Source organism: Onychostruthus taczanowskii, unplaced genomic scaffold, assembly GCF_017590055.1.
Source record: "Onychostruthus taczanowskii isolate IOZ18803 unplaced genomic scaffold, ASM1759005v1 scaffold25, whole genome shotgun sequence".
NCBI lineage: Eukaryota > Metazoa > Chordata > Aves > Passeriformes > Passeridae > Onychostruthus > Onychostruthus taczanowskii.
This window is the reverse complement of record NW_024499796.1, coordinates 500,078-527,746: the sequence shown is the minus strand read 5'-3', so window position 1 is coordinate 527,746 and position 27,669 is coordinate 500,078. Positions and strand designations below refer to the sequence as shown.

At 49.7% G+C, this 27,669-nt stretch overlaps 1 protein-coding gene across 8 annotated transcripts in view; it reads left to right on the top strand.

Annotated features, from left to right (window-relative positions):
• The window catches only part of EXD3 (exonuclease 3'-5' domain containing 3), a 251,278-nt gene that overhangs the window by 133,835 nt on the left and 89,774 nt on the right, over positions 1-27,669 (top strand). For 7 of the 8 annotated variants that reach the window (XR_005952833.1, XM_041406503.1, XM_041406504.1 and 4 more), the window contains one exon: positions 66-197. Coding sequence is in view for 7 of the 8 variants with exons in the window: in XM_041406503.1 (XP_041262437.1) it covers positions 66-197 (132 nt within the window). In the remaining variant the exon portion in view is untranslated. Of the gene's footprint in view, positions 1-65; positions 198-321; positions 725-27,669 lie in introns of those variants that run through there. The other variant, XM_041406505.1, reaches the window with a different exon arrangement.

Genomic DNA, 27,669 nt, shown 5'->3' with positions numbered 1-27,669 from the left:
CCAAGAGTATCAGAAGAGCTCCACGTGCCCTGACGCTCGGCCTCACTGGTGTCTCTGGTTTGCAGCTGCGCTCCCAGGTGGGAGAAGGAAGGTGTTTCTCTGTGAACTGCTCCGAGAAGGCGAAGGAACAGGCGCTGCAGGTGCTGAAGCACTTCAACGTGCAGGTGTCCCTGGGTGACATCTTCAGCCGCTGCCAGGTAGGACGAGGCTGGCTCCAGCCCCGGCTCCCGCTCACTCACCGCTCCCTGCGCTGCCTCGGTGTCCTGGGCCTTGCACTCGGTGCCTTCTTGGTTCCCAAGAGTTCTGCTTGAACTTTGGCAGCACCTGGCAAAGCCGTGAGGAGTTCTGAGCGCGGTCACATCCGTCACAGTGCTGGGGGCTCAGTCAGAGGATCAGAGGCTCTGCATCTGCAGCTTTGCTAGAAACTCGCCTGTTTTTCCGATTTTTGGTACTTGGCCTGTGTTTTGGCATCAACTGTCATGGTTGGACTCTCTTTGTTGCTGTGTTCTCTGTCTAGGACACATGCTGTTTTAATTATAAACCATGTTTAATTATGGCTCGGTGATTCTGTTAACACTTAATTACTTTAATAGGAGGATTTTTTCATAGGACTTCTTTTTTTTCCAGAAGCTATTAGGTTAATTCATGTCCATGCTAGTTGATGGCTCCAGATTGTGTTTGGCACAGGATATCTGTGGATTGCTGTTTAAGAATAAATTTTAATTGTGTTAGCTCAAATCACCATCTCTTCCAATTTTACTATTGTGTTTGTTACAGCAACACGCCGAAACCTATCCCTTCCCAAACTGCATTATAAACCAACAGGGAACTTCAACATCTCTCACCTTATCAGTGTTTAAAGAGAGAAAAAGAAGCAAGTTGTTTAGAAAATTTGCTTTTTCTTAGGGATAAACAAGACAATGAGTCTGGCTCGGTGCCTCATGGTGGAGATCTGGGGTTTCCTGGCCCAGTGGAATTGCACAAGTGGTGTAGGAGCAGACACACCAGAGAGCATGTCCTGAACCTCTGTTTATATTTGCTGTCAGATGCTGAAACTGGATCTGTAACTTAGAAAGCAAATGAGAGTTGTCCAGCTGGGCAGGTTGGCTGTGAGAGGAGACTGATGAAACTCCCTGCAGATCGGATCCACAGAACAGGGGTTCATCTTACTGCAGGATAAATGGATATATTCAGCTATGGGATACTGCCTTCAGTCCTGTGGTTTTATTGTCCCAGAACAGATTGCAGTTGTTCTACATACATGTATTTATAGTGGCATGCTGACTTCTTGCTGTTTTAAACAAACCTTTAAAAAAACCTCATGGATTCTCCAGTTCCCTGACATCCCATACAATAGCAGTGTTCCTCCTGATGGCTGTTGAAATACCACAAAAATAAGCGTGCACACACACAAAATCATGATTCAGGAAACTCTGTGCTCTCTAATAAATGCACAAGACTGTGCAGCAGACAATGGAAAACTGACCCCTCACCCAGGATCTGGAGTCTGGAACTGGTTAACTCTATGGGTTTAGTACATGCTGTCTTAGTTTACAATATAAATAGGGGTAATCAATCTGGCTAGGAATATATACTAAGTGTTCTCTTACTTCCAGGAGAAATGCCTTCCCTGGAAATTGTGGTGGTGGAACAGCTGCATGTTTTATACCCCTCAGCATGGGAAGATGCTGATTTGCCAAACCTCTCCCTGTTCTGAATCATATTTACCTTCATTTAATGCATTGGCATTTTGGAGCAGATTTTACTCAGCTGTGCGGACAGCGCAGGTTTGGCTGATGTGCTGCTCATCCTCTGGAGGAGAATCCCAGCTCTCCCAGCTGCATTTCCTGGGGTTGTGTGCAAGGGGAGCCGTGTGCTGCACAGGCAGCAGGATCATCCTCCAGCACTCCAGAAAACTGAGAGCCCACATCAACAGAGGCAATTTCTGCCTTCAGGAGGGTGCTCCGGGCCTACATGGCCTACAGAGACCTCAGCAGTTCTTTTATACATCCTTCCTAAAACATCCTCATTCTTTGTAAACCTAATTGGGCTTAATTAGGATGGAGGCCGGATCCTGAAACTGCTGAGCTGTTCTTGCCAGCCTGTCTGTGCTGCTCCAAAGCTGGGTCACAGATCTTGTGGCTCCCAGACTGCTCTGAGGCCTGCTCCTCCTTGCAGAGCACTTTGCTGAGGGGTGACAGAGTGGTGACAAAGAGTTTTGGCTGCCCTTACATTGGGGGAGCATGGTGGGCACACCAGCAGGGCTCCAGAAAGAGCTGAGTGCTGCTGTGTCTGTGCTAGGCAGGAGGAGGAGGATGGGCATGAGCTGGGCCCCTCTCCTCATCTCCTGCATGGAGCTGGGCCTGACCTAGCAGCACGGGATGGGTTATCTGTGTTGCCAGCCCTGGCAGCGTGTCACAGGAAGTAATGTGGCATCCTGCCTGCTCCCTCTGTCTCATGGAGCAGGGACTTGTTTTGTCTCCTGAGTTCTGTTCTGTAAATGACTGGAGTGAATATGGCAGCAAATGTTGTCATAACAATTAATGCGTGTAGTGCAGAGCACGTGGTAAAAATAGGTCCCAATTCAATGTTGTACCCAAGACTGCTGGAAAATACGTTTCCTCTGTCAGCTCCCTCAGCAGGGATGGATGAGCTCTCTTTTGCAGATGTAAAGAATGGGCTTGCTTTGTAACCCTGCCAAAATACTGCTTCTGTTAAAACAATGTCCAATACTGGCTACCTCTGTCTGACCTAGAGCAGCAAGTGCACAGGGAGTGTCATCCAGGAGCTGCTCAGCATTTCTGCACTCACGTGTGCTGGACTTCAGCTTGGTCTCTCCAGTTAAAGGCTTCAGGAGTGTGGACTGCTGCCAAAGGTGTCAGTGATGGTGCAGGAATGACCTTTTCATTCCATGTGTTCCTCAAGTGCTGCATTGTAAGGACTCAGTGATGATCCTGGTGAAGCCACCCCTGCAGAGTAGCTGGGCCTGGTGGCGTCTTTGGAGAGGAATGTTTTAGTGGGGCTGAGTGAAAATAGATTAATTCTATCTTTTGGTGACATGCAAAAAACCCCTATAGAAGTTCTACATTTCGTGGCCTTAAAATGTTACAAACCCATTCCTTGTATTTGAAATGCAAATATCACTTGCCTGTCACTTCTGCACATATTTGGGTATCTTGTATTTTAGTTCTTTCCAGATAGCTGAAATACTTCCTTCTGGAAGGGACAGTGTGAAGTAATGTTTGGGGTGTTCAGACATGATCAATTCAAGATGCTGAACTGTTACAGTAGTCAGGAAGATCTCTACGGAGTTGTTGGAGGCTGTTGTGGGCAGCCTTAGCATCAGCTCACAGCCTGACTCACCCAGGCAATCACTGATGCTCTGCTTTCCACAGCTTGGAGGAGATTCTAACACAGAACTAGCAGTTAAAGAAGGAAAAAACACCCAAACCTGCCGAAGAAGGCATGGGCTCCAGTGCATAGGCACAGACAGCTGACAGAGGGGTCATTTTGTAGTGGGGTGAAATTCAGCTCCTCTCCTAGCTCCAGCAGTGGTTGTCTCCCACTCTTCCTGGTGCTGTCCCTGTTTGAAACACCCTGCTGTGACACTTGGGTGTGGCCTGGTGGGACAGAAGGAGAACATGAACTCCATGTCTCCATGTCATTCCAGACTCTTAAATGAGAATGAATTGTCTCTGGAGAACAGCGATGTTTTGGCAGGATCCATTACCTGGATGACTGGTGTGACTTTTGCCATCTTGCTTTTCCATGCCATGTGATTGAAAGTCCACCCAAAGCAGGTGTGTGCTACGCCTCTGAACTTGCCACTGTGCCAGGGCCTTGTCACTGGCTGCTTGGTGAGTCCGAGGGCCCAGGACATTTCACTTCCCATGGCTGAGGTGTCTGGCCCAGTCAACTTGTGTCAGTGAAAGAACACTAGTGTGGAAGCAGATCAGTGGAGGCACAGGGCTGGCAAGCTTGGGGTGAGCAGTGCTGCTGACAGGGAGGAATCCCAGCTTGGATGGTGATAAACTGAGGAGATGAACACTGCAAGTTTTTAGCTTTACCCTTATATCACAAGGGTTTGTCACTATGGCTTGAAGGGACAACTGTGTTCAGTGTTGTTTGGGCTCACCAAGAAATTCCTCCTGGAATCTGGAAGAACCTTGTGGTTAAAGGTTTCTAACTGCTGTAAAACCCTCACTGGTGTGAGGCTCTGCAGCTGTGTTTGGAGCCAGGAGGGCCTGTCCATCTGCAGAAAAGCTGTGCTGGGTTTTACTGAAAAGTGTAGCTGCTGCTCAGCTCAGTTCAGGGTCTGAGGCTTCGCTCGGGTACGGGGTGGGGGGAGCAGGCTGGGGGACCCGGGTCCTGCGGAGCCGCTGTGCCACCCCCACCTCCCCCGGGCCTCTCCTTCCTTTCCCACCCTCTGTTTGACTTGACCCTTTAGCCTTTAAGCTGGCTGGGGCAGGGACCCTGCTTGAACAATACCTTACTCAACAGGAGGCTGATCCCAGGTGAGGTTTCAAGGCTTTCCTGCAAGGAAAAATCATTGCAATTATATCCCCTGCAAAAATAAATGTGCAAGGGAAAAAAAATCCCAGGCTCCAGCTGCAGTTTGTGCATCTGAACAGCCCCACATTGACAGGGGGATTATCTGCACATTCAAATAGGTTGTCTCTTGCACGTCACTGAATGCTCTGATCCTAAATAAGCAAATTACATCAACTATTCTGATGTCCTGTTTAACTTATGACCTCAGCCTGAGCACTGCAGGATATGAGAGATAGCTGCTCAATTTCATTGTCTGGAGATCTGATATATTTTTCTATTTTTTTTGCCCCCCCCCTTCCCTGCTTTTTCAATTTCCAAACTACTCACCCCAGGTTTTACAAAGGTGTTAGCATGGGATTAGGAGTAGGCGGGGAGGAGGGGAAAGGAAGAGAGGAAACCCCCTTTTTTTTTTTTTTTTTTTTTTTTGAAATTAGGTGCAAAAGCATTCTAACAGTTGCAGCAAATGTTTCTGGTTTTTTGTGGTTAAGGTAACGAATTTCATTGCTGCAAAGCTCATCATGTGCAAGCTGACTTATGCAGAGGGAGCCCAGGATGGAGCAATCCATTTAGCAGGGACAAAGAAAAAAGCCTTATGATGAGATGGAAACCCTGTACTTGGGGCACTTTGTGAGAACCTTTGAAGCCAGCCTGGGAACTCTGGCAATATTAGTTGATAATTAGTAATATAGATCCCTCAAGCTGTCATTTAGATTGAAAATGTGCATGTCTCTCATGAGCCTCTGTCACACCAATCTGATCAGCAGGCTTTTTTCTTCCTTTTATGTGGGTTGCTCTGTTGGTCCAGACGATGATGAGAACTGCCAGGCATCGTCTTTCTCACTCAGTTGTGAGCTGAGCAGCTATCTCCTGCTCCAGCGTGGCATGGAAGTGGAACCAGGGCAATTTTGCTTTGTGGTTACCTTTCCTGGCCTGAGCAACAGTCATTTCATTCATTTTAAAATACCAGCCGTCCTTCCCCATGCGCAGAGAAAAAACAGTAAGATTTAAAGGCTACGTATTTCATGAGATGTTTCTGCCCCAGCAGACAGCAAGGGATTGGCCTTGGGAGTCACTCAGGACAAAAAGCATCTTCAGCTCCAGTGGGGCTGAGACATCATCAAAGAATTCAAAAATGTCAGTTCTCATAGCCCCTGGTTCAGCTTTTGAGCTGCCTTCCACCGATGCAACATCACATCCCCATTTACTTCCTTTCAGCCCTGAAATCTCTTTGGAAAGTGCTGTGTCACCCTCTAAATGAAGAATTTAGAAGGGTCATGTGTGCTGGATTTCAATTTGGGAATGCTGAGAAAGAGAATATAATTTGGAAACCCTCTGTGGTTTAATAAAAGGTTCATCCATAGGATGCAATTTGTCAGCGCCTACAGGTCAGGAAAACCTGTGATTAAGAGCATCTGTGGTTTCCCCAGATGTGTGAGTGAGCTGCTTACTCCTCCCCTGTCACCCAAACCTGGGCTCAGCCCGGTGCCTGCCCACGACGTGGGCTGTGATTTCTTGCTTCAGAGTGTGATTGTTCAATACAAAGGGTGAGGCCCTCTTAATCTTTTTGTTTATCCTGGGCTTGGCAATTCCGATGTAATCTGCAGCTTGTGCTGCAGAGGCTCCAGCCAGGAAGCACAGCTGGTATTATTCTGCCTCGACAGACACTGTTGAGGGAGCAAATTGCCCTCCAGAAGTACTTGTCCAGGGCTGGCTGAGTGGCTGAGTGGCAAGTGCTCCTTGCTCTGGCACCGCGCCTCGCTGAGAGGGACCAGCTCTTTGTGTGGAGTGCCTCTACACGGCAGCCATTAAATACCATCAGAGTCTGGGATAATTTGTCATGGCAAATTCTGTTTCTTTTCAGTCTCTGGTGGAGATTTTTATTTGCTAACCTCTAATGGTTTATAAACGATAGCGAGAGCTCGTAGTGAGTGGTCATTGTTACTCACAGGGGGTGGGGACACCCCAAAGCACCACAAAGATCAAGGAATGCTTTGGGTCAGAAGGGACCTTAAAGCTCATTCAGTTCCAACCCCCGTGCCATGGGCAGGGATACCTTCCACTATCTCAGGGTGCTCCAAGCCTCGTCCAACCTGGCCTTGGACACTTTTAGGGATCCAGAGGCAGCCCATTCTGTGCCAGGGCGACCTGTGCTAGGGCCTTCCCACCCACACAAGGAAAAGGTTTTTCCCAATATCTCATCTCTCCCTGCCCTCTGACAGTGGGAAGCCATTCCCTGTGTCCTGTTATTCCAGGTCCTTGTCCCAAATCCCTCTCCAGCTCTCCTGGAATCCCTTTAGGTACTGGAGATTCCAGTAAACACTGAGCAAGCCCCAACTTGTGGTTGCCAGGCAGGAGGGCAGCACTCTGTCCGTGAGGGCTTTGCAACATGATATGTGAGTGCACACAGCACCAATTCTGTCAAATTCCCAGCCTGGCGTTGGCTTAACCGTGTGCTGTTGGCCACATAAAACTCAGAGTCCCCCAAAAAAGGGCTCGACTGGGCCTAATTCTCAGCAGCGAGCCCAGCCGTCGCTGCCTGGTTCCCACAGACTGTACACTTCCCTGCCAAGATTTCAGTATCTTCAGAAATTCAGTGGAGCATGAAGGTCACAGCAAGGGGAGAATGACAGCCTGAGAGGTTTTTTTCCCCTTTCAGCAGCTCAGAGCAGACTGTTGTCTCTCTCTCATGTTGACTGTTTTCATAGGGTTAGCGTGAAGTTTATGTTTTACACAGCTCAGTGGCAGTCAGAGCTGGGATCAGCTGTGTTTCTTCAAGGAAGACGGTCTCATGTTGCAGACTTTCTTTCTCAGTGTCTGCAAAAGCTTGGTTTCCAGTGAAATTTCCCTTACAGATCTTTGTCTTGAGGTTCTCTTTGTGGATGTATGTGAGACTGTACCCAAGGTTTTGGTTTGGGTATTTATTTCGGTTCTTTTATTTTCACTTGCAAAGCTGCAGGCGGAAATTAAACTTCAGTGGGGGGGTGGGGGGGTGGGGGTGGGAAGCTGTTAATTTTTCACAGTGTTATGTATTCCAGTGCTCTAAATGATGATGCCAAATTTGCCATTAGAGGTCAAACCTCAGCTGACAGCAAATGTTTTCTTTTGAGGAAGCCATCCTTATTCCTGGGAACCAGTTTTGTTGTCCTGTGCTGAATGCAAGAAAGGTATGAATGTGTGGTTTTTCCTGGAGGGCAACACTAGCTGGAAAAATGCTGGTTTTAGCCAGTGGAAACAGCACAAGCAAACAACGATCGGCAGTGAAAACAGCACTTGTATTTAGACTAGCATAGAAAAGAAGACACAATGTAGTACAGAGTAAATGTCCTTTTATACAGGCTGTACAAGGCTTTTTCTTCCTCTCATGGGTTTGAACAGACTATGAAGTGTGTTGGTCAGCAGAGAAGCTGGTGCACTGGGAGAAAGTAATGAAGGGTCAGCTGGTGACAGTGATGGAGTGACTGTAAGGAAAACGAGGAACTCTCTGGAGAAGGCAGTGACACAGCTCTAACTCCCATGTGTCCTGAAGAAATTGTCCCCATGCTTTTTCTCAAATGTCATGAGAAAACAAGAGATTTTTAGCCAGTTTAAGTTCTGATGGTTTCCAGTCCCCTGTGCCTCCTGAGGTCATAGTTCAGTGTATTGACTGTGTCAAGAAGCCAAAATTCCCATGTTTTATGCACTGTGTAGTTTCTCCTCCTTTTCGACATTGGTGCCCTTACAATGTTCTTTGTTTGTATGCCGTGGTGAGGGTGGCTTGGTCAGATCCTGGTGTTTGAATGGGAGTGGGGACTCACCGGAGCAGCACAAAGATCATGGAATGTTTTGGGTGCAAGGACCTTAAAGCCCATGCAGTCCCACCCCCTGCCATGGACAGGGGCACCTCCCACTGTCCCAGGCTGCTCCAAGCCCCCTCCAGTCTGATCTTGGACACTGCCAGAGATCACTATCCAGCCACAGCTGCTCTGGGCACCCTGTGCCAGGGCCTCCCCACCCTCAAGGGAACAATTCCTAATTCCCAGTATCCCATCCATCCCTGCCCTCTGGCAGTGGGAAGCCATTCGCTGTGTCCTGTCCCTCCATGCCTTGTCCCCAGTCCCTCTCAGCTCTCCTGGAGCCCCTTCAGGCCCTGCAAGGGGCTCTGAGCTCTCTGTGGAGCCTTCTCCAGGCTGAACACCCTCACCTCTCCCAGGCTGGCTCTGGAGCAGAGGGACTCCAGCACTGTGATAACTCAGTATCAGGGCAATGTTTTCCCAAGTCCTGTTGAGAATCCTGCACAAAAACAATTGTCCTGTGGTTGCAAATGCCACTAACTCCTGCAATGTGCTTCGTGGGAACAGCACAGCTCTGCAGCCATCCCTGGTCCACAGCAGTGCCAGCAGCAGACCTTTATCCCTTAAGAGTAGGAATGTGGGATCTCCAGGCATGTTTGGAGCCTTCCTTGGAAGCACCATAGGCTGAGCTGCACATACTTGGTTTCCATGTAGAGTTTGCCAAATCTGTAATTGCTCAGCAGCATTTATCTGAAAATCCTTAGTCATTAAACTGTGTCACTTCCTATGGTATAAACCAGCCTGTATCTGTTATTCATGGTGTTAATTGGACAAGGTGACTCCCTGTGCCAAAACTGTGTGGCCATGGGTCCTGGTGAGATGTGGTGCAGGACTGTCTTCAGCACCTACTGCTGCAAAGGCATTTCCAGCTGGTGATGATGGTCAGCGACATCTGTGGGGTTCTTTGACCTTTCCAGGAAGGAAGGCCTTGTGCCCACAAGGTGCATCTGGTCTGAATGAGTGGCTGGATGGAAGAGACCATTTTGTGTTTGTGCAAACCCCCTCATTGAAGGACTACACAGAAACAGGGGCAGCCACAGCAGTATCCTGGTCAAAACAGAGACAGAAAACCTTTAAATTAGTTTCTCAATTCATGCATTGTGTCAATCTTAATGAAGAGGATATTTTGCAGCTATTGTGGTGAAATGCAGCTAAGCCCAAGGTAGGATCTGGCTGAGCAAGCTTAGAGGGAGAAATGTCAAGTGTAGGAGTTTTGGCAAAGGTGGAAAATGTAACATTCAGGGCATGCTCCTTGTGAGTCATTATCTTTTCTCTGGATAAGGGGATTTGGATGATTTACTTGTCCTAATTTAAGACACACAGTCTGAGTTGATCACCCTTTTATTCATGGAAGTGCTGGGACAGGATGCAGGTGAAAGCCTGGTTTTGTCTCATGCCTAAAAGCTTCTCTATTCCCATTCCCAGCTCAGCTTTTCTCTTGATGATTTCTGGGAGAGCTGCCCCTGCTGAAGCATTTTAGTGAAGTGGGAGAGGCTGATGCCTGAGATGAACACAGCCAAGATTTATTTTTGTTACTGCACGTTAAAAAGCTGTGGTTAAAGGTGTCCTGCAGCCAGGAGGGTGGTCCTACAGTCCTTATCCCCTGCCTACTTGTCCATCCCTCATGTTTGCAGCTCACGCCTGGGGAAGGGGGCACATGGGCAGCCAGATGTTGAGACTGATCTGCCTGAAATGGAAGTTCCCATCCACAGCTGGATCAGTGCCTTGTGGTCACAAGGGATCTCAGGAACAAGATACATAGTGCCTTGTAGTCACAAGGGATCTCAGGAACAAGATACATCTCAGGTGTACTGATGGTATGGACTGTCCACCTCCAGCAGCCCGATCCTGGTTGGGTGCCCTGCAGAGGTGTGGGTGGACCAGTAACCTCTGCATCTGTTGGGGTTTTAATTTGACAGTCTAACTTCACAGACTTTAAAGAAGGGGAGATCACTGAGCTTGGTCCTGGCAGGAAGAAATGAGCTGGTTGTTGGAGAGAAGGAAGTTGGTGACAGAGGAGTCAGAGGAGGAATATGGTTCCCTACAAACAAGGTCATGTGAATAGTGACAGCATGGAGTGATCAATGTGCAAGGATAATAGGTCACTGGGGACTCAGCCTGAAAGCTGAAGCCTCTCAAAATATCTGGAACATTGTGGAAAAGAAAGTTAAGAAGACATCAAGTAAAGCTACACAACTCTTGTCCCCTGGCCTGCCTCGCTGTCCTGCTTCCCTCAGCATGGCTCTGCACACTCCAGTCACTGAGTGTGCGAAGGAGTTGGGCACTCAGAAGTTGTTTGTGCTTCCCTCAGTGCAGACAGTGCCCTGTAGTGAAGGGTTGAGCCTCAGCTCTCAGGACCAAACCCACCCACAGCCAGGACCAGCCTCCCTCGACCTGGCCAGCTCCGGCTGCCCGCGGCTGTGGGGCCGCTCCTCCCCCGAGCGGGGCCTTCCCTGGATCAGCCGCATTTACTGGCATTTACTGGCGGGCTCAGATTACCCCAGTGAAAATAATCGGTTATGCAAAGTTACGCTGTTTAGATTGGGTTTCTTCTGTGTGGCCAGCGAGGTGTGAAAGTCAATCTGCGCCGCAAACCCTGTGGGCACTTTCTCCCTGCTGGCTGGATATGATAGCTCTGGGCTTGGGCTCTTAGGGGGAAAAGCTGGCCCTGGGCTTGGCTCAAAGCGACACAAACCACAGGTGGTTACAGCGGGATGGGGCTCCTGAGCTGCACAGGGCTCCTAAACCCGGCCTGGCAAAGCCAAGGGGTCACCTGAGAGGAGGATGTGAGGTCTGGCTCTGGGGAGCCCTTCGGTCAGCTCGCCAGGCTGGCAAGGACAGGCCATGGCTGCTGACAGAATATGCTTTTAATGGTTTTATCATGGAAGCACAGAATAATTAAAGTTGGAAAAGTCCTCCAAGATCAATTCCAACCATTCCCCCAACCATGTCCCCAGGTGCCCCATCTGCACAGCTCTTAAATCCCTCTAGGCTGGGCAACCTGTTCCAGTGCCTGACCATTCTGTCTGATATCTAATCTGAAACTCCCCAGCACAACTCGAGGCTGTTGTCAGTGCACTCCTGTTCCCAGGCCATCATCATGGTCCATGCAGAAACTGCAGAGTAATCAGTAAATCCTCACTGTTAGAAGAAGGACTTGCTGTCACAGAAGTCTTTCATGGTATCCCTCTGATACTTTTCCTTAGGACCATCTTCCTTTTCACATCCAAGGAATCACAGATTTGGAGTTTAAATGCAGAAAAGCCTCTGTGGACCAACAGCCCCTCCTGCTCTCCTGCCTGCAGGCAGGGTATCCCTGTGATTCCTGCCCAGAGAGACCCAGGCTCACTCCCAGTTTGAGCTGGGGGGAGGCTGTGGGGAGGCTGTGGGTGGCCGGGGCTCAGGCTGGGGCCCTGAGCTGACACCCCAGTGTGCTGTCGATGTGTGGTCACAGCAGTGGCGCCTCACAGTCACTGCTCAGGGGCTTGCTGGCTGCTCCTTGGTGTTCATAAGCACTGGAGCATCTCTGGGTCCGTGAGGGAAGGTCCAAGGGCTGCTGGTTTGCCCAGGTTCTGCAGCCCCGATGGAATGGCAGAAACACAGAAAGGCAGCTCATGCATATTTAAATCAGTGCCAATTTATGCTGTCGCTGATCTGTGACTTACCGCAGTAACATTCATATTCAGCTTTAGTGCCAAAAGCAATACTCAGCTGCTTTCTTACTCCTTAATGAAAAATACCTCTTTAGGGCTTCTTTGAAGTCCCCACCCCTGAAAATCCCAGCTATATTGTCATCATTGTTACTGTTAACAGCCCCTGCCAGGCCCGGGAGCCTTTCCTGACTGATAGCTCGGCAGGGCTTTGTCCGGGGCTCCCATTCAGCGCTGCACTCCAGCCAGTTTGAAATGGCTAATGACGGGCCTCCCAGGGGACTGCTGCCAAGCTCTCAAAGACCTCCCAGGTTTGGAAGTGGCAGGGTGTCCTTTTCCTGGGGCCAGCCGCAGAAGGAATGCACATACTCAGATTCTCCTACCTAAGCCGCATCAGTCAAGTTATTTTTTCAGTTGCAAAGAGTCATCCATGCGTACAGAGCCGGTTGCTTAGCAGGAGAGAGATAGCTGTGTCAGTAGAAGACATGGAATAAATAGAGGGAAAAGGTTAGGTGGAAAGATCCCCACTAGTTTGAAGCATTATTGTGTTTTAACGTTGAAAATACCCTTTTGGAAAAATATGAAAGGCTTTGAAAACTTAAGCCAGGGTCTGTGTCAGAGACAGGACAAGATTCACCCAGGGTGCGCTGATGGTGTAGTGATGTTTATAGGTGCAATCAGGACTGTGAATGGTCTCGGTGGGCCCAGCTCCTACAAGCCATTTGCAGAGGAGAGCCAGAAGAACACTGGATGGTCCCTCAGGGTCTGTTGGAAATGGGACTGGGATGTTTCTGCCAGGATTTCATGACAGTTTTAAGGCGGTGCAGGCAGCCAGTGCAGCCGGATGGAGCCGGGCCTCTGCTTCCTGCCCCTGCCCCTCTCTCACCCCCCTCGTCCCAGCACAAGTGCTCGATTAACTGCAGGGCCGCAGGATGAGGGAACTGATCCCAGCTGAAACGGGCCTGTCAAAACCAGATGGTTAATTTTATCCCAGCGCAGCTCCCCAGTCTGGCTCGCTCTGCAGCTGCCCAGATGTGCAGGGAGGGGAGGGGGCAGGAGGGCTCTGTCTGCGCTGGGTCAGCACAGGCTTGTGCTGCTGGAGCCCTGCGAGCCCAAAGCTCAGGACGCTCCGGTCAGCGTGCCCCCAGCCTCCCGGGCCGAACAGGGACAGCATGGCCGGTGCCTGCAGGGCGCTCCGGGAGCCCCTGCTCCGGCACTGCCCGCCCCTGGCTCAGGGCATGGAGCCCCAGCCTTGGGGCTGGGGGATCAGCCCTACCCTGCTGATACCCATTCATTTTGGACCCTCCTGGCAGTTCAAAATCTGATTAGCTGAAATTTGAGCTTCAGCTCAAAGTTAGGTGGATGCTTATCCCTGTGTCCAGACACACCAGCGTGTGGAGCAGCATGGAGCTCGTGCTCCTCGCTGCAGCTCTGCCGTGGCTGAGCACAGCTCTCAGCTTCCAAGGGTGTTTCTCCATTATTCCGAGTGAAAAGGGCTCTTCGTGCTTCGCAAATGAATTTCCCAGAGAATATGTAAGAATTGGTTCATTGCTTGCACTTGTGCTGCCAAATGCAACTAAATATCTCCTCCCACTTATGGGATCCAAATTAATAAGTTTTCTTATATATATATATATATATATATATATATATATATATATATTTTTTTTTTTTTTTAAATTGAGGGGAAAGCTGCCCTCTCTGCAGGTGATGCTGTACCTTTAACTGGGCTGCTACTGTATAAAGCAGTTGAAGCTTCATTTAGCCTGAATGAAAAACTCCATGCATATTGCTGAAGAGAGGAAACTGGTGGTGGATGATTTACTTGGAATGCCCTACAGCAACAGGGTTATAAGTGAGGAGGGGAAAGACCAAGAGCACTGAGATCTGAACCAGAGGAAATGCACAAAGCCTTGAAGTGACCTTATGCAAATTCCTAATGATGAGACTTAATTGAACTAATTTTTTTCCAGAGGTTGTAAAGATCAAAATAACAATAGCCTTGAAATGCAAAGGTCTCTGGATAATGCTCGTGAATGTATAGTTGCATACAGCCGAAAACTGCCCCGGGTGGGTGTGATCAGCCTCCCTGGCAGCAGGGTACTGCAGGTACCAGATCCCAGACCCAGGCTTCCTCTGGAGCACCAGGGCTGCTCTGGGCGACAAAGTGATTCCTGGTGGGAGGGTTTCATCCTCCCTCCCACCCCGTAGGACATTGCCTTTGCAAAGATGTTTATCTAAAACACAGATGTTTTCTGTGCTGGGCCCCAGGAAGCCCGTGTGTCCTGGCAAGCCTGGATGCCTGGAAGCCTGACTGGTCCGGGGAAGCCTGGCAGGCCCAGGGAAGCGAGTGGTGGTGGCTGGGGGAGCCACTTGTGAAATGAGCTGCTGTCCTCAGCCCGGCCCATGGAGTCGGTGCCCCCTCCCACAGACACAACAACCGCAGTGAAGAGAAGCAGAGCCACCCCGGGGGTCGCTGGGCTGTGCCCTGCTCGCAGGGCTGGTTCCCGATGGGAAATAACGTGGGCATGTGTTCAGTGTGACAGTGTCAGAAACTGATCGGGAGACTGTCAAGACCAAATTCCTTTGCTGCTCCTGGAGCTTGGATTATTTTCCTCTGTGCTTGCATTCAGCTCTAGGATTCATTCCCTGCATGGAGACTTTTCACAAGTGCATGTAGTGTTAGAACAATCGGAAATGGCCTTAAGCTGAAGGAGGGCAGGGTTAGGTGGGATATTAGGATGAAATTCTTCTCTGTGAGTGTAGGGAGGGCCTGGCACAGGGTGCCCAGAGAAGCTGTGGCTGTCCCTAGATCCCCGGAAGTGTCCAAGGCCAGGTTGGACAGGGCTGGGAGCAACCTGGGATAGTGGGGGAGGTATCCCTGCCCATGGCAGGGGTGGGACTGGATGAGCTTTAAAGTCCCTTCCCACCCAAACCAGTCTGGGATTCTGTGATTCTTCTCCTTCACATTAATGCATACATGAGGAAGTATTGATCTGGGAAGAAAAAGCAAATTAGACACTGCTATGAAAAATTCTCAGCCCCGAATCTGCCGCTTAAATTCTCTGAGCTCCTGTTTCCAAGGACTTGCAGAGTGCGGCACACACATGCACTTCTTGTCTATGAAATACTGGCTGCCAAATTCTCCTGAATTTCATTCAAAATACCAGATTAATTGATTTATTTAGATTCGTAAGCAGCAGTAGAGAGCAGGAGGCTCTGACCCAGTGAATAATGGCGGATATGGCTGTGAACAGCAGCTAATGAAGATGAAAAACTCCCCTGTCCGGAGGAATCCAAACACAGCCTTACAGATGAGGCTGCTGGCCCAAGTGCAGCTGTTTGTCTTTCCAGTAATCCGAAGCCGTTGCAGAGCCCTGAGAAGAGGAGGGGACAGTGACTGTGTGTGTAGCAGGGGTCAGTCATGTGTGCAGCTTCCTGGGCAGAGGTGAATCTGTGGCACAGCAGTGCCACTGGGCCGGGCCCCCGCGGGCACAGCCAGCTCGCTGGCCCCATCAACCCGAGCGGAGCGAGACGCTCCGCACCTTCCCTTCAGAGGGAAGCTGGAAAGTCTTCTCTGTATTTAAAGTTCCCATGGCTGCAGTTTGAATTTGGCACACAGTTGGCCATGGGGTTATCTGAGGTCATGTACTCAAATAGTTGTAGATAAAACAAGGGCCTGTTTGGATTGGAAATCTCCAGAGGGCTTTTCCTCTGCACGCGGGTAACGATATTGCAGAAGGACAGCAGCCAAAAAAAAGACTCGGCTCTGTATGCAGTAGCTCAGAAAAGTAAAATGAGCAATGGAAAAAAAAAAAGGAAAAAAAATGTAAAAAAGAAGCCTGTTTTCATTACGTTATTTTCTGAACTTGCTGTTGGGATGAAGGAGTTCCAGCCAAGGAGAGGGAGTCCTGCAGCAAGGCGCCATCCAGGACTGGGCTCGCAGTGCTGCTCTTCCAGGAAATTCCCTGTGGCTGCAGAAAGCCACCGCTCTCCAGCTGGGCCCACCTGCTCGTGGGATCACCTGAGGAGCCACCGAAGCAGGGCCCACACTGCAGAGCTGGAAGGGCATGGGGGCACTGCCCAGGGCCACCCCAGCACCTGCTCCTCTGCTCAAGAGCTTAGTTCCAAAGTCCTTCCCAGCTAGGGCAGTTATAAGAGGGAGAAGTTAATGGGTTTTGGAAGTTAAAGAGGGAAAAAGATTCTGTCAGGCTCTTCCACAGACCCCTGGGTTTTTATGGGAAACTTTCCTCATGGCTAAGGCAGACTGAGAGCACAGTGGGCAAGAGCTGTGAGTCTGTACCTTTCCAAGCTGCCATTGGGGAACAGCAGATGTGTGCAGTAACAGCAGCTCTGCTCCTTGCTCACTGCCTGCTCCAGCCAGCTTCAGCCTCCCCAGCCTGTCATCAGGAAAATAATTGAAATGCAAAAGCAAAATGACAAGGAAATTTGGCCTTTGGGAGCTTCGTTGGATGCTGTGGTGATGGATGCTGCTGTAAACACATCACCTAACGGGTAGTGAAGAGGGAAAGATGAGACAGGAATGAGGAGGAGAAGCCAGAGGGGAAGGTGTTTTCCACAGGTCAGGGCACCAGAGACACTGACCAGGCCTGAACTTGTGAGGTGCCCACTCCATTGGGAGCTCTGGCTGATGTGTTGAGAGCAGTTCACACTTCCACGTCCTGTCTCCCTGTCTCCTGCTCTCTGCTCCTCTGGATGGGGACAGTGTGAGGACTTCTGCCTGCACTGGGAATCCCAGTGGAGCACAGCTGGGCAGTTCTAGAAGTGCATTCCAGGTGGCACATTGGCAGTGCCACCTCTGGCTGGTCCCTGGAGCTGTGCCACAGCAGGCAGGGTCACCCAGGCATTGCAGGGACCTTCTAAATGTCCTTTAGGGCTTTCCTCTGAGAGTGAAGAATGTACAAAGCTCTTACCAATAGGAATTTTACTTTATATGGATATTTTGGTGGTGTCTTGGACATGAGGAACCCAGCTCCCACTAAGTTCAGTGGGATTCATGTATCCCTCTCCTCTGGGCAACTGAGAATAATTCAGCCTCAGCCAACAAACCTTTATTTGCATTTTCATTAAAGTTCATCAAGGTACTCGCTGCAGATTTTCAGAGTTTGAAAAGTTGAATTCATAGAATCCCAGACTGGCTTGGGTTGGAAGGGACCTTAAAGCCCATCCAGTCCCACCCCCTGCCATGGGCAGGGACACCTTCCACTGTCCCAGGCTGCTCCATGCCCTATCCAGCCTGGCCTTGTGTCGGAACCCAGGACATCCCTCTGGGTGCCCTGGATGGCTTGTGCCCCTGGTAGGGGCTCGGAGACCCTGGCAGGAAGCCAAAGACACTTGGGATTTCGATCTTAACCCATGGAGCAAATTGCCAACTTTGTATGAAGAATTACAAGTCACAAAAGTTTAAGTAGCATAATAGTAGTTGTCACAGGGTGAAAGGTGGAATTTTGAAGATTTTATTATAGGGGGTCTAGCAGGCAAGATGGAGGAACATGGGCGTTGTCTTGTTCTTCTTCCTTCTTCTTCTTAGCTTCCATCTTCTGGGTGATGTTAGCATTTTTGGATTGGTTTAGAGTAGAAGTACACAGTCTAACATAGATGATAGATATTGGGAAATAAGTGTAAATAAAGTACACGTAGCTTTTAGTATAAATAGATAGCACCGCCTCGGGGCAGAATAGTGTGCCCTTGACAGACCTGCAGATCAGACCTCTGTGGGTCTGAGAGAAAATATTTTAGATAATAGATAATAAACAACCTTGTGAACCAGAGCTGAAGAATCCTGACTCTTTCTTCGGCCGCCAGGCTGGGAAAAACGGACTCTTGGGGTCATCCCGAAAGCAGAAAACCCAAGAGCCTTGGACACTTCCAGAGATCCAGGGGCAGCCACAGCTTCTCTGGACACCCTCAGAGCCAGGGTGTCCAGAGAAGAATTTCCTTCAAATATCAAATAAATCTCTCCTCTTTCAGTTTAACAGTGTCTCCCCTTGTTCTGTCGCTGTCTGCCAGTGTAAAAACTCTCTGTTTTACAAGCCCCCTTTAGACATTGAAATGCCTCAATAAGGTCTCCTCAGAGCCTACTCTTCTCCAGGCTCAGCACCCCAAACTCTCCCAGCCTGTCTCCATAATAGAGAGTCTCCAGCCCTCAGAACACCTCCAGAGCCTCCTCTGGACTTCTTCCAGCAGGTCCACATCTTTCTTGTGCTTGAATTTATCAATCAATTTATTGCTGTCTCCTGCCTGGATGAAAACAACTGGAAAATGCAGGTTTCTGGTGATGGTTCTGAGGTTTACATCTTCCCAATTCTATTTCTGCTAGTATATGTTTCAAATGTATATTCACATTCTTTCTGTGAAGCTAGTTTGTTAGGAAGAAGGGAGTCATCAGAAGGTCATGTATTCATCAGGATTCATTTTTAGAAAGGAACAAGGCTCCATGCTTCTCTTTGGAGCCTTGGTCCTGCTTTTCTCCTATTAGGGAGTATTTTAATAAAGGGAACAAATATCATTTTTCAGCTTTTGGAGACACGGAGTGCTGTTCCCAAAGAGCCTCTACTTCAGTCAGTGCTACCAAGGTTCTGTCTCTGTCTGTGCATGCCATGTTTCCACATCGTGCCTGTAACTATGGATGTGGTGTTTCCTCGTGTGTGCACAGGGTGCTTTTAGTACTGATCTCCTGACAGATTCATAATCACAGAATTCCAGACTGGTTTGGGTTGGAAGGGGCCTTAAAGCGCATCCAGTGCCACCCCTGCCATGGGCAGGGACACCTCCCATTGTCCCAGGCTGCTCCAAGCCCCATCCAGCCTGGCCTTGGGCACTGCCAGGGATCCAGGGACAGCCACAACTGCTCTGGTCTCCCTGTGCCAGGGCCTGCCCACCCTCACAGGGAACAATTCCTAATTCCCAATATCCCATCCAGCCCTGCCCTCTGGCAGTGGGAAGCCATTCCCTGTATCCTGTCCCTCCATGCCTTGTCCCCAGTCCCTCTCCAGCTCTCCTGGAGCCCCTTCAGGCCCTGCAAGGGGCTCTGAGCTCTCCCTGGAGCCTTCTCCTCTCCAGGTGAGCACCCCCAGCTCTCCCAGCCTGGGAGAGGGGCTCCATGGCTCCATCTCCATGGCCTCCTCTGGACTTGCTCCAGCAGCTCTAGGTCCTTCCTGCTGCTGGGACCTGGAGCTGGAGGCAGTTCTGCAGATGGGGTCTCACCTGAGCAGTGGGGCAGAACCACCTCCCCTGACCTGTTGCCCATGCTTTGTATACTTTAGGTCTGTAATATTCCACTTCTGAGCTGCTGGGTTTCTGAGTGCACACGGGGAAAACCAGAATCCTTACTGACTAGAGAAAGAAAAACCAAGTAGGACTTGGCACCTACACAGGTGTTTATGATGGCCCACAGACCTGTGTAAAAAGGAATTTTCCCTCCTCAGTGGCCTGGGTGCAGGTTGCCTGGGGTGACAGCTGGAGAGGAGTGATCCTTGGCACTGTCCCTGGCTGTGGTCGGGCTGGGGGTGCAAAGTGTGCTGTCCACTGGTGTCGTAGTCAGGATCACTTATCCCAGTGCCAGCTGGAAGGGGACAACATGTGACTGATGTGTCTGAAGCACTGGCAGGCACCACCTGTCCAGCCCAAAGCCAGCCAGGACAAGGCAGTTTGAAATGTTTAATTTTTTTGTAGACATGTGCCCTGACTCCCCGGGCTGTGCTGGGTGAGGCTTAGTGTCACCTCCCTGCCCTGCCTGTGGTCCTGCAGCAGAAGCTTTGCTGCTGGGTTTGCTGTACTGTCACACCACCCCTGCCTGTCTCACTTACATCTCCTGGACTGTGTCACAGAACCTTCTCTGAGTGCAGCAGGATTGTTACTGTGGCTCAGCAGCCACCCAGGGCTCGGGAGAAATGCCAAGGACTGGTTTGCAGCACACAGGCAAAGCTGGGAGCACGAGGGAGACATTTGTCCCCTGAAAGCTCTGTGTGACTGGAGCGAGCAGACACATGTGGCAGTTTTATGATGGTGACATTTCGCATTTTTTTCCTCAGCAGTAGAGCAAAATTAATCAGAAACGCTTTGGAATGACAACTGGTTTATAGGGATCATAGCCCAAGTGCAAGAAGAGCTTTGTCATCAGGGCAGCCTTAGAGCTAATTTGCTGAGACATTCAACTGCCTTTAAATCTCCACTGGAGAATTTTTGCCTTTCTGGTTGTGGGTCACTTGTGCTAATTTGGCATTTTTAAAGCAATTTACATTTTTCTTTCAGCACAAACACTTATCCCCTCTAGTAATGAGAACGCTCCTGTGCTTGGTTTTGGGGGTGGTGGTGAAAGAATTTCAGCTCTGAAGGGAGGCAGCTGTTCCCCTTGGCTTGCCAGCAGCTTTCAGGCATTTGTTGAGCCTACAGAGGAAACACATTCTTAAAGTCTGTGTCAGGAACCCAGCGTGGAAGGCAGAGAAGCCATGTGAATTGTCAGGGTTGCTGTAAGACCTGTCACTTGTCACAGCGCTGGGGGTGCTGCAGGGTGCTCATGGTGCGTGTCTGTGAAACCCTCATGGGACCTGCAACACATGGAACAGATTTTAATCTCACATTAGAGAGCTGAGTCAGAAGTTGCTGAATGAAAAGGGAGAGTGGCCGGCCATGTGGTCATTAGGGCCCAGAGACAGACTCCTGACATGGGCCCATGTGGGTTTGAGGGTAAACTGTCCAAGAAACAAGCTGGGAGCAGTGTGATACAAGTAAGGCTGTTCCTAAAATAATTTAATATTAAATGCATGAAGCAAACCTCTGATCCTACCCTGTCCTGTTCCCTCCAGAACTGAAGGGATAGTGACACAATTGTGCCTGAGCTGCTCGCTGTTGGTGTCAGAAGTGGTTTAGGGTGGAGATCAGGGCAAGGTTCTTCCCCCAGAGGGTGCTGGCACTGCCCAGGCTCCCCAGGGAATGGGCACGGCCCCGAGGCTGCCAGAGCTCCAGGAGCCTTTGGACAGCGCTGCCAGGGATGCCCAGGGTGGGATTGTTGGGGGGTCTGGGCAGGGACAGGGGCTGGGCTGGGTGATCCTGGTGGGTCCCTTCCAGCTCAGGGGATTTTGTGGTTCTGTGGTGAGTTTGAAGGCTCTGGAGAGGTATTTCCTGGTGAGATCAGAAGTCTGAAAATTAAAGAGGGAATAAGCTTTGAATAAGGATGATTTATTCTTGTGGAATACCAGGTACCACGACCTGCTGGAAGAGGACAGTGGCCCATGAGGAGACTCTAAAGCCCATGAGGGTCTTGCAGAAGCCAAATGCAACACAGGGACTGGAGCAGAAGTGTCAGAGGAGAACCAGGTCCTGGTGATCTAGCCTCCTTCTGAAGGGTCCAGGAGGTGTCACAGCATGGATGAGTGGGAAAAGAGGGCTAGCTGTGGGAAAAGGAGGTGGTGGGCTGAACCTGTGGAGTTGAATTGACTTTGCAGAGTCCCACTTCTGTGCCAGCAAGCCTTGAATTCAGGCTTAGAGTAAAAAATATCATTCAGCTCAGCCCTTCAAGCCTAGGTAACATTTTTTGCCAAACCATAAGAGTGTCGACCAGCTACTTCCCAGAAGAAGGAGACCTCCAAACAGGAGATTGTTTGTGTGTTAAAAGGTTTCTCAGGAGCCTGGTTTCCTCCTTAGGGATTCAAGCCTCTGCTTTGAAGTTCCATCTCCAGCTGGAAATTCACACAAACCTTTAGTCCAAGAGTATTTTTCCCTAAAATATTTTATATCAGTGCTTTGGTACAAGTCTCTTATTTGTGTGTGGGTTCTGCTTTGTGACTCATCTTCCTTGGCAGGAGACAGCCAGCCAGTGTCAAACTGGATTACTGAATGAGGGAAAAATCCATATTCCCTGGTAAGATTCTTGGGGAACTCAAAGTCCTGCCTTGAGATAAATGCTCATTGTCAGATAGGGAAATGGGATTGTTTTGCATCACTCCTCTGTGAGCATGGAAACTCTTCTCCATACCCTGCTGGATCACGTGGAAATACAGAGCAGAATCATTTATCTTTTTGGGACCAGGGACACATTCAGATGAGTAGTTTTTCCCCTGTGCTTGGAGCAGTCATACCAGTGTATCTATTTCTCCTTCTCTTAATGCATTCCTGAGGAACCACAGGAGAAACCAGTGGCCTTCAGACAAGTTCCACACAGGTCCTGTGCTCCAGTGACTACTGGAGGCACATGCTGGTGGTACCTTCCAGCCCAGGACACACTCCTTGTCTCCCTCCTCGCTCCTGGAAGACATTAAGGCAATTCATGTGTGATCTGAAATAAAATATGCTCTTGTTGGCAGCCCCACAGGCTGGGACTGATGCTGGAGAGTCGCATCCTTCTTCCAGGGCTGCATGGTGAAGGCTTCCAGAAAGCACCTCCATGGAGGAAAGTCCCATCTCCGGGGCTCTCCCCCAGCCACTGTCCCAAGCATCTTTGTGTAGCCCTTCCCCATTGCTGTTTTCCCATGGCAAGAAGTGCCTAGTTCAGAAAGCATCAGCCCCCAAGCCCTTTGATCTTTTCTTTCTCAAGAGAAAAAAGATGAAAAAGAGACAAGAAGTTAAGGATTTGTGAGGGGGAACGGAACATGAATAGCAAATTCTGCTGTGGAGGTCACCTCCCCCCAGCTTTCTTCCTGTGTGATCGGGAGGAGGGAAGGGTGCGGAGCAGCTTGGGGGGGATCCAGGGAGGAAGGGAGTAAATTGGGGGCAGAGGAGTGGGGGTGGAGTGGTGAAGCCCTTTAAAAGGAACAATGCTGCCAGCGCTGGCATTGTCAGGCGGCCTTTTACAGAGGGCCATGAATACAGGTTATAAATTCTTTGGCCATTGAGAGAGCTCTCCAAACCTGACTCCATCCTGCACTAAACCAGGCCTGAGCCCTATCAGTTGCATAGCAATGAATTAATTTACATCTGGATAGTTAATCTCCAATTCATTTGACAGTTTATCTCCTCTTGGAAGAGCAGCAGTGCTTGCTCTATTGTGTTGGAGCCAGTAGAGGCTCAGCCAGGCCAGCACCTCTGGTTTGTGCTCAGCAAAGATAAGCAGGGTGGGTATTAATATGAAACATGAAATTATTGCCCCAAGCTGCTTCATTCTGGTGTCCTTTCACTCAGCATCCTCCTCACCTTCACCCTTTGGCTCTCCAGGGTGGAAATGCCATGTCCCTCCCTCTGACACTGTCTCAGCACAACTGGAGTGTGACTTTTCTGATGTGACTGGCATTAGTTGAACAATTGACAATCCAGAATTATTTAGTTTGTTCTTGTTTACTGCAGTCTCCTAATTCTGCACTGATTTTTATCTCTGAATATCTTCATAGAATATTTACTGTAGGAAAAGAGCTCTGAGATCATCAAGTCCAACTGTTCCCCCAGCACTACCAAGCCCAGCACTAAACCATGTCCCCACATGCCACATCTACACATTTTCTGAGCACTGCCAGGGACAGTGATCCCACCACTTCCCTGCACAGATCCCCCGAGAGGAATCAATGCTCTCATTCAGCATGACTTAGCAGAGCAGCTCCCGGAGAGCTGTGAGCAGCCTGGGATATCCCGCAAGGGTAGGAGAGGCATCATTCACCCAAATTCCCAGTGAGGGGAGGGGAGCTGACTTGTGAGCCAAGGCTTTTTGGGTAGCACTAATTCAACTGCTAGTGCCTGGAGAAATCCTGTGGTACTGCACATCCAAAGGGGCAGTGATGAGGAGAGGGAGCCCCTTGCTGCTGGGCTGTGTGGCATGCAGAGGTGAGCACAGGGCCTATTTTGGCAGATCAACTCACTTTCTGTTTCTGTTAGGAAAGTGGATCATGAAAGAAGACCTTGACCGTCATGGGGCAAAGTTAAGCGTGAGAATTCCTTGATTTATTCATGGTTTTAAGTCTCCAATTTTAATTTCCTGCAGTCAGTATTTGTATGTATTTGATGTGGTTTGGATATGATCTGGAGAAGGGCCACTCTAATTAAATATCCCTCTTCTTTTATCTGCAGTGGCTACAAATCTTTAACCAGGCCTTTTGTTTCCTCAAATACACAGTGCATTCTGCTCTGGTCATGAGAGCCATGGCTGAAAGGTTTCGTGTGGTTAACACCAAACAGTTAAAAATGGTGAGGTAAAATCAAAACTGATGGGAATTTAAGATCTAATACTGAGTTGAGGCAAAGCAACTTCATCTTTTAGTACTAAACAATCTTTCATTTGTAGACAACCAGGAAAAGACAGAACTGTTTTCTTTTCCCATGAAAGCTCGGACTTTGAGTCCCAGTAGTCCAGGAGCTGACACTGCAAGCAGAGCTCCAAAGCCCGGGAACAGCTGAGTGTGCTGAGCTGTTCCTGCCCTTCTCTCCTTCTCACCTTGCCTCTCCATGGGAGGAGCTGGAGCCAGGAGGTCACAGGAGTTCTTCAGTGAAACAGCAGCATCAGGCTGTGGGAGCAGTTTGCCCCCAGCAGCACTGGGACTGGATTTCCTGTCTGTGACCTGTAACCAGAATTGGTTTAAATATGGAAGATCTGGCTCAGAAATGTGGCCATCACCAGCTGATCTTTCTTCAGCATGAGGCTCCAGCCTGGGCTGGGTCTGCCTGGATGATGCCAGTTGGGTGTATCCTTGAGTTACTTTTGCTTCCTTTCCACGTTATCCCTAGGAAACCAGTGAGCACCCAGCAAAGGAGGGGCCTACCCCAGCCTGCAGGGGCTGATGGAGTCAGTCCTGCATTCCTGGGGAGCGCTGCTGGTAGCAAAGGCAGATAAATTCCCCGTGGAATTGTAAGCACAAGGATGAAGTTGGAAGGGAGAGTGCAAGGAGACAGGTCTAGCCAGCAAGCTGCAGAGTCCTGACCTTCCTGAGTAGGTGAGAAGGCAAAAGTGATTCTCTGACAGTAAGAGGCTGTGGAATATCGCAATATGACGGGACCAGAAGTGAAGCTGCCCCAGCTTGGCCCGTTTTTCCCAGTCGTTCCCTGCTTCACCTGAGCTGACAAGGCCATGGGGCTGCTGCAGCTGGGTTATATTTCCCCTTGGAGTCACAGGAGTCCCCTGAAAGGTTTAAGTTATTGCTGTTAGCAGCCTTTGGCATTTCTTTTTGTCTGCTTCATCTGAGACTGGCCCTTTCAGCTCCAGAAGGGAAGAGTTTGGGGCTGGCTGTTCCTGGGGAACGGCACACTGAGAAATCCTGTGACAAGTCACTGGGACAGAGCCCAGGTACCAGCATGGTGCATCCTCTCAGCACTGGGGATTTAATGGCACTTCAGGGTGTGACAGCAGAACGAGGACTGATGTGATTAATCTTAGAGTCTGTGTGGAGATGCTGTGTTTGGTAAATAAATTAAAGGATCTGAAAAAGCAACATCCAGATTCAAATCACAAAGAAGTCTGCTTCCTAAAAAACGAAGAAAGGGTTGTGGGGTTTTATGTTTCTTTTGTGTGCTTTTTTTTGTGCTTAGGTGGAAGAGTGAGGAATCATTCCTTCCCGTGGAGTTCACCCCCTACTCTGCCTTCACAACTCCTTGTCAAAATGTTAAAAAGCCTTTTTATTGTTCCTTGATGTAGAAACAAATTTCTGTTTCTTGTGTCAGTGCCTGGTGACCCCCAGCCATCTCTCCACAGGAAAGATGTCATCTATCTTCCTTATCTGCTCTGTGTTTTTTTTTTTTTAAATAGCCTAACATGACTTGATTTGATTTTACTCTTGTGCATATGTTTAAATGAAAATAAATTAGAATAAATAGCATTAATATAAATATTATGGTTAAGATTTAAACCAAACAAAACTGGGATATTCAAAACTGTATTTTCCATGGATGCTGATGAAACCCCTTTCTGCCTCATTTCATGGCAGCCTGGGAAGCCTAAAGGGAAGTCTGAGCCATGGGATGCAGGTGGGACAGACTGGGATTCATTTTGCACATTTGACATTTGTTCATTTGAAATTTCAATCATAACACATCAGTTGTTTGCAGCTACGTTCCTTGTGGGGTTTTTGTGGAGCTGTTTTTTGTTTTGTTTCATTTTTTTCATTTTGGTTTTTAATGAAAAAGCAAAGTTACTTTATGTCTTCTGCATGGAAGCTGGCATGGAGCAGGGTTGGAGTGCACAGGGAGTTTGTAGCAGCATAGCAAACAGAGCTGGCTTTGGTTATGAATTTTAGACTCCCAGGCGGGCTTGGGTCATCAGAGGCCTTAAAGCTCATTGAGTTCCACCCCTGCCATGGCAGGGACACCTCCCACTGTCCCAGGCTGCTCCAAGCCCCAGTGACCAGCCTGGCCTTGGGCACTGCCAGGGATCCAGGGGCAGCCACAGCTGCTCTGGGCACCCTGTGCCAGGGCCTGCCCATCCTCCCAGGGAACAATTCCTAATTCCCAATATCCCATCCATCCGTGCCCTCTGGCAGTGGGAAGCCATTCCCTGGGTCCTGTCCCTCCATGCCTTGTCCCCAGTCCCTCTCCAGCTCTCCTGGAGCCCCTTCAGGCCCTGGCAGGGGCTCTGAGCTCTCCCTGGAGCCTTCTCCTCTCCAGGTGAGCACCCCCAGCTCTCCCAGCCGGGCTCCAGAGCAGAGGGGCTCCAGCCCCTGGAGCATCCTTGTGGCCTCCTCTGGACCTTCTCCAACAGTTCCACATCTTTCCTGTGCTGGACCCCAGGGCTGGGGCAGTTCTGCAGGTGGGGTCTCACCTGACTGGGCAGAGGGGCAGAATCCCTCTTTCCTGCTAGGATCAGCTCAGGGCTGGGGGTTTCTGGGTCCCTGTGTGTGTGGCTGAGCAATGTGGAGCTTTTTTTCCACACCACCCCCTGCCCCCCAGCCATTGCCCTGGGCCTGTGCAGGAATTGGTGCCTCAAAGGTTTGGAATTTCCACCTGCACCCGAAAAATGTGTTAGTGAGCTGCTGCTGCTCACATCCTCATGCTCAGCCATCTGCAAACCAGCCCTGTGGGCTGCAATTAATGCTCGTGTTTGGGTGGGTGTTTGTCCGTGTCTGAGTTCGGGAATTGCTGCTGGATACACTCCTGGAAAACCCTGGGACGTGTGGGATTGGGCTTGTGCCGGGCTGGGGGCAGAAGTTCTCCTTGCTGCTGCCTCCCTCGCAGAGGCAGCGAGTTTCTGTGAGTGTTATCTTCCATGACGAAAACCAGATGAGGGATTGCTGCTACTTATACCATCGAACTTTCCTAAAGAAATTCTCCCCTGGGTTAAGAACAAGCATGACAAATCCCAACCCAAAGGAATGAAGGCGGGGAATGGGAACTTATAAGCCATGAAAAACAAGAGCTTTAAATGGAAAATGGCTTCACACCATAACACTTGGCAGTCAGCCTTTCATGCTTCAACCTGCACAGCCAGTGCAGCCAAGAGAAAATGGGGGGCAAATTTGTGACTTCAAGAACTGCAGCAGAGACCCCTTGGCTGGTGCCAGGCACAGTCCTGACTGCAGGATGGCAGCTTCAGTGAGAGACCATTATAAACCAGCTCCTCTGTGCTGTGGGCAGAGCACCAGCCCTGATGGGAATTAACCTCTCAGGCATTTGTGGGGAGCATTGGAGGCTGGTAAAGAGCAGCACTCCATTTGAGAGTCTTCAGACCCTAGCAGGACTGAGAAAAGTTCTTGGCTACTCTTTCATAG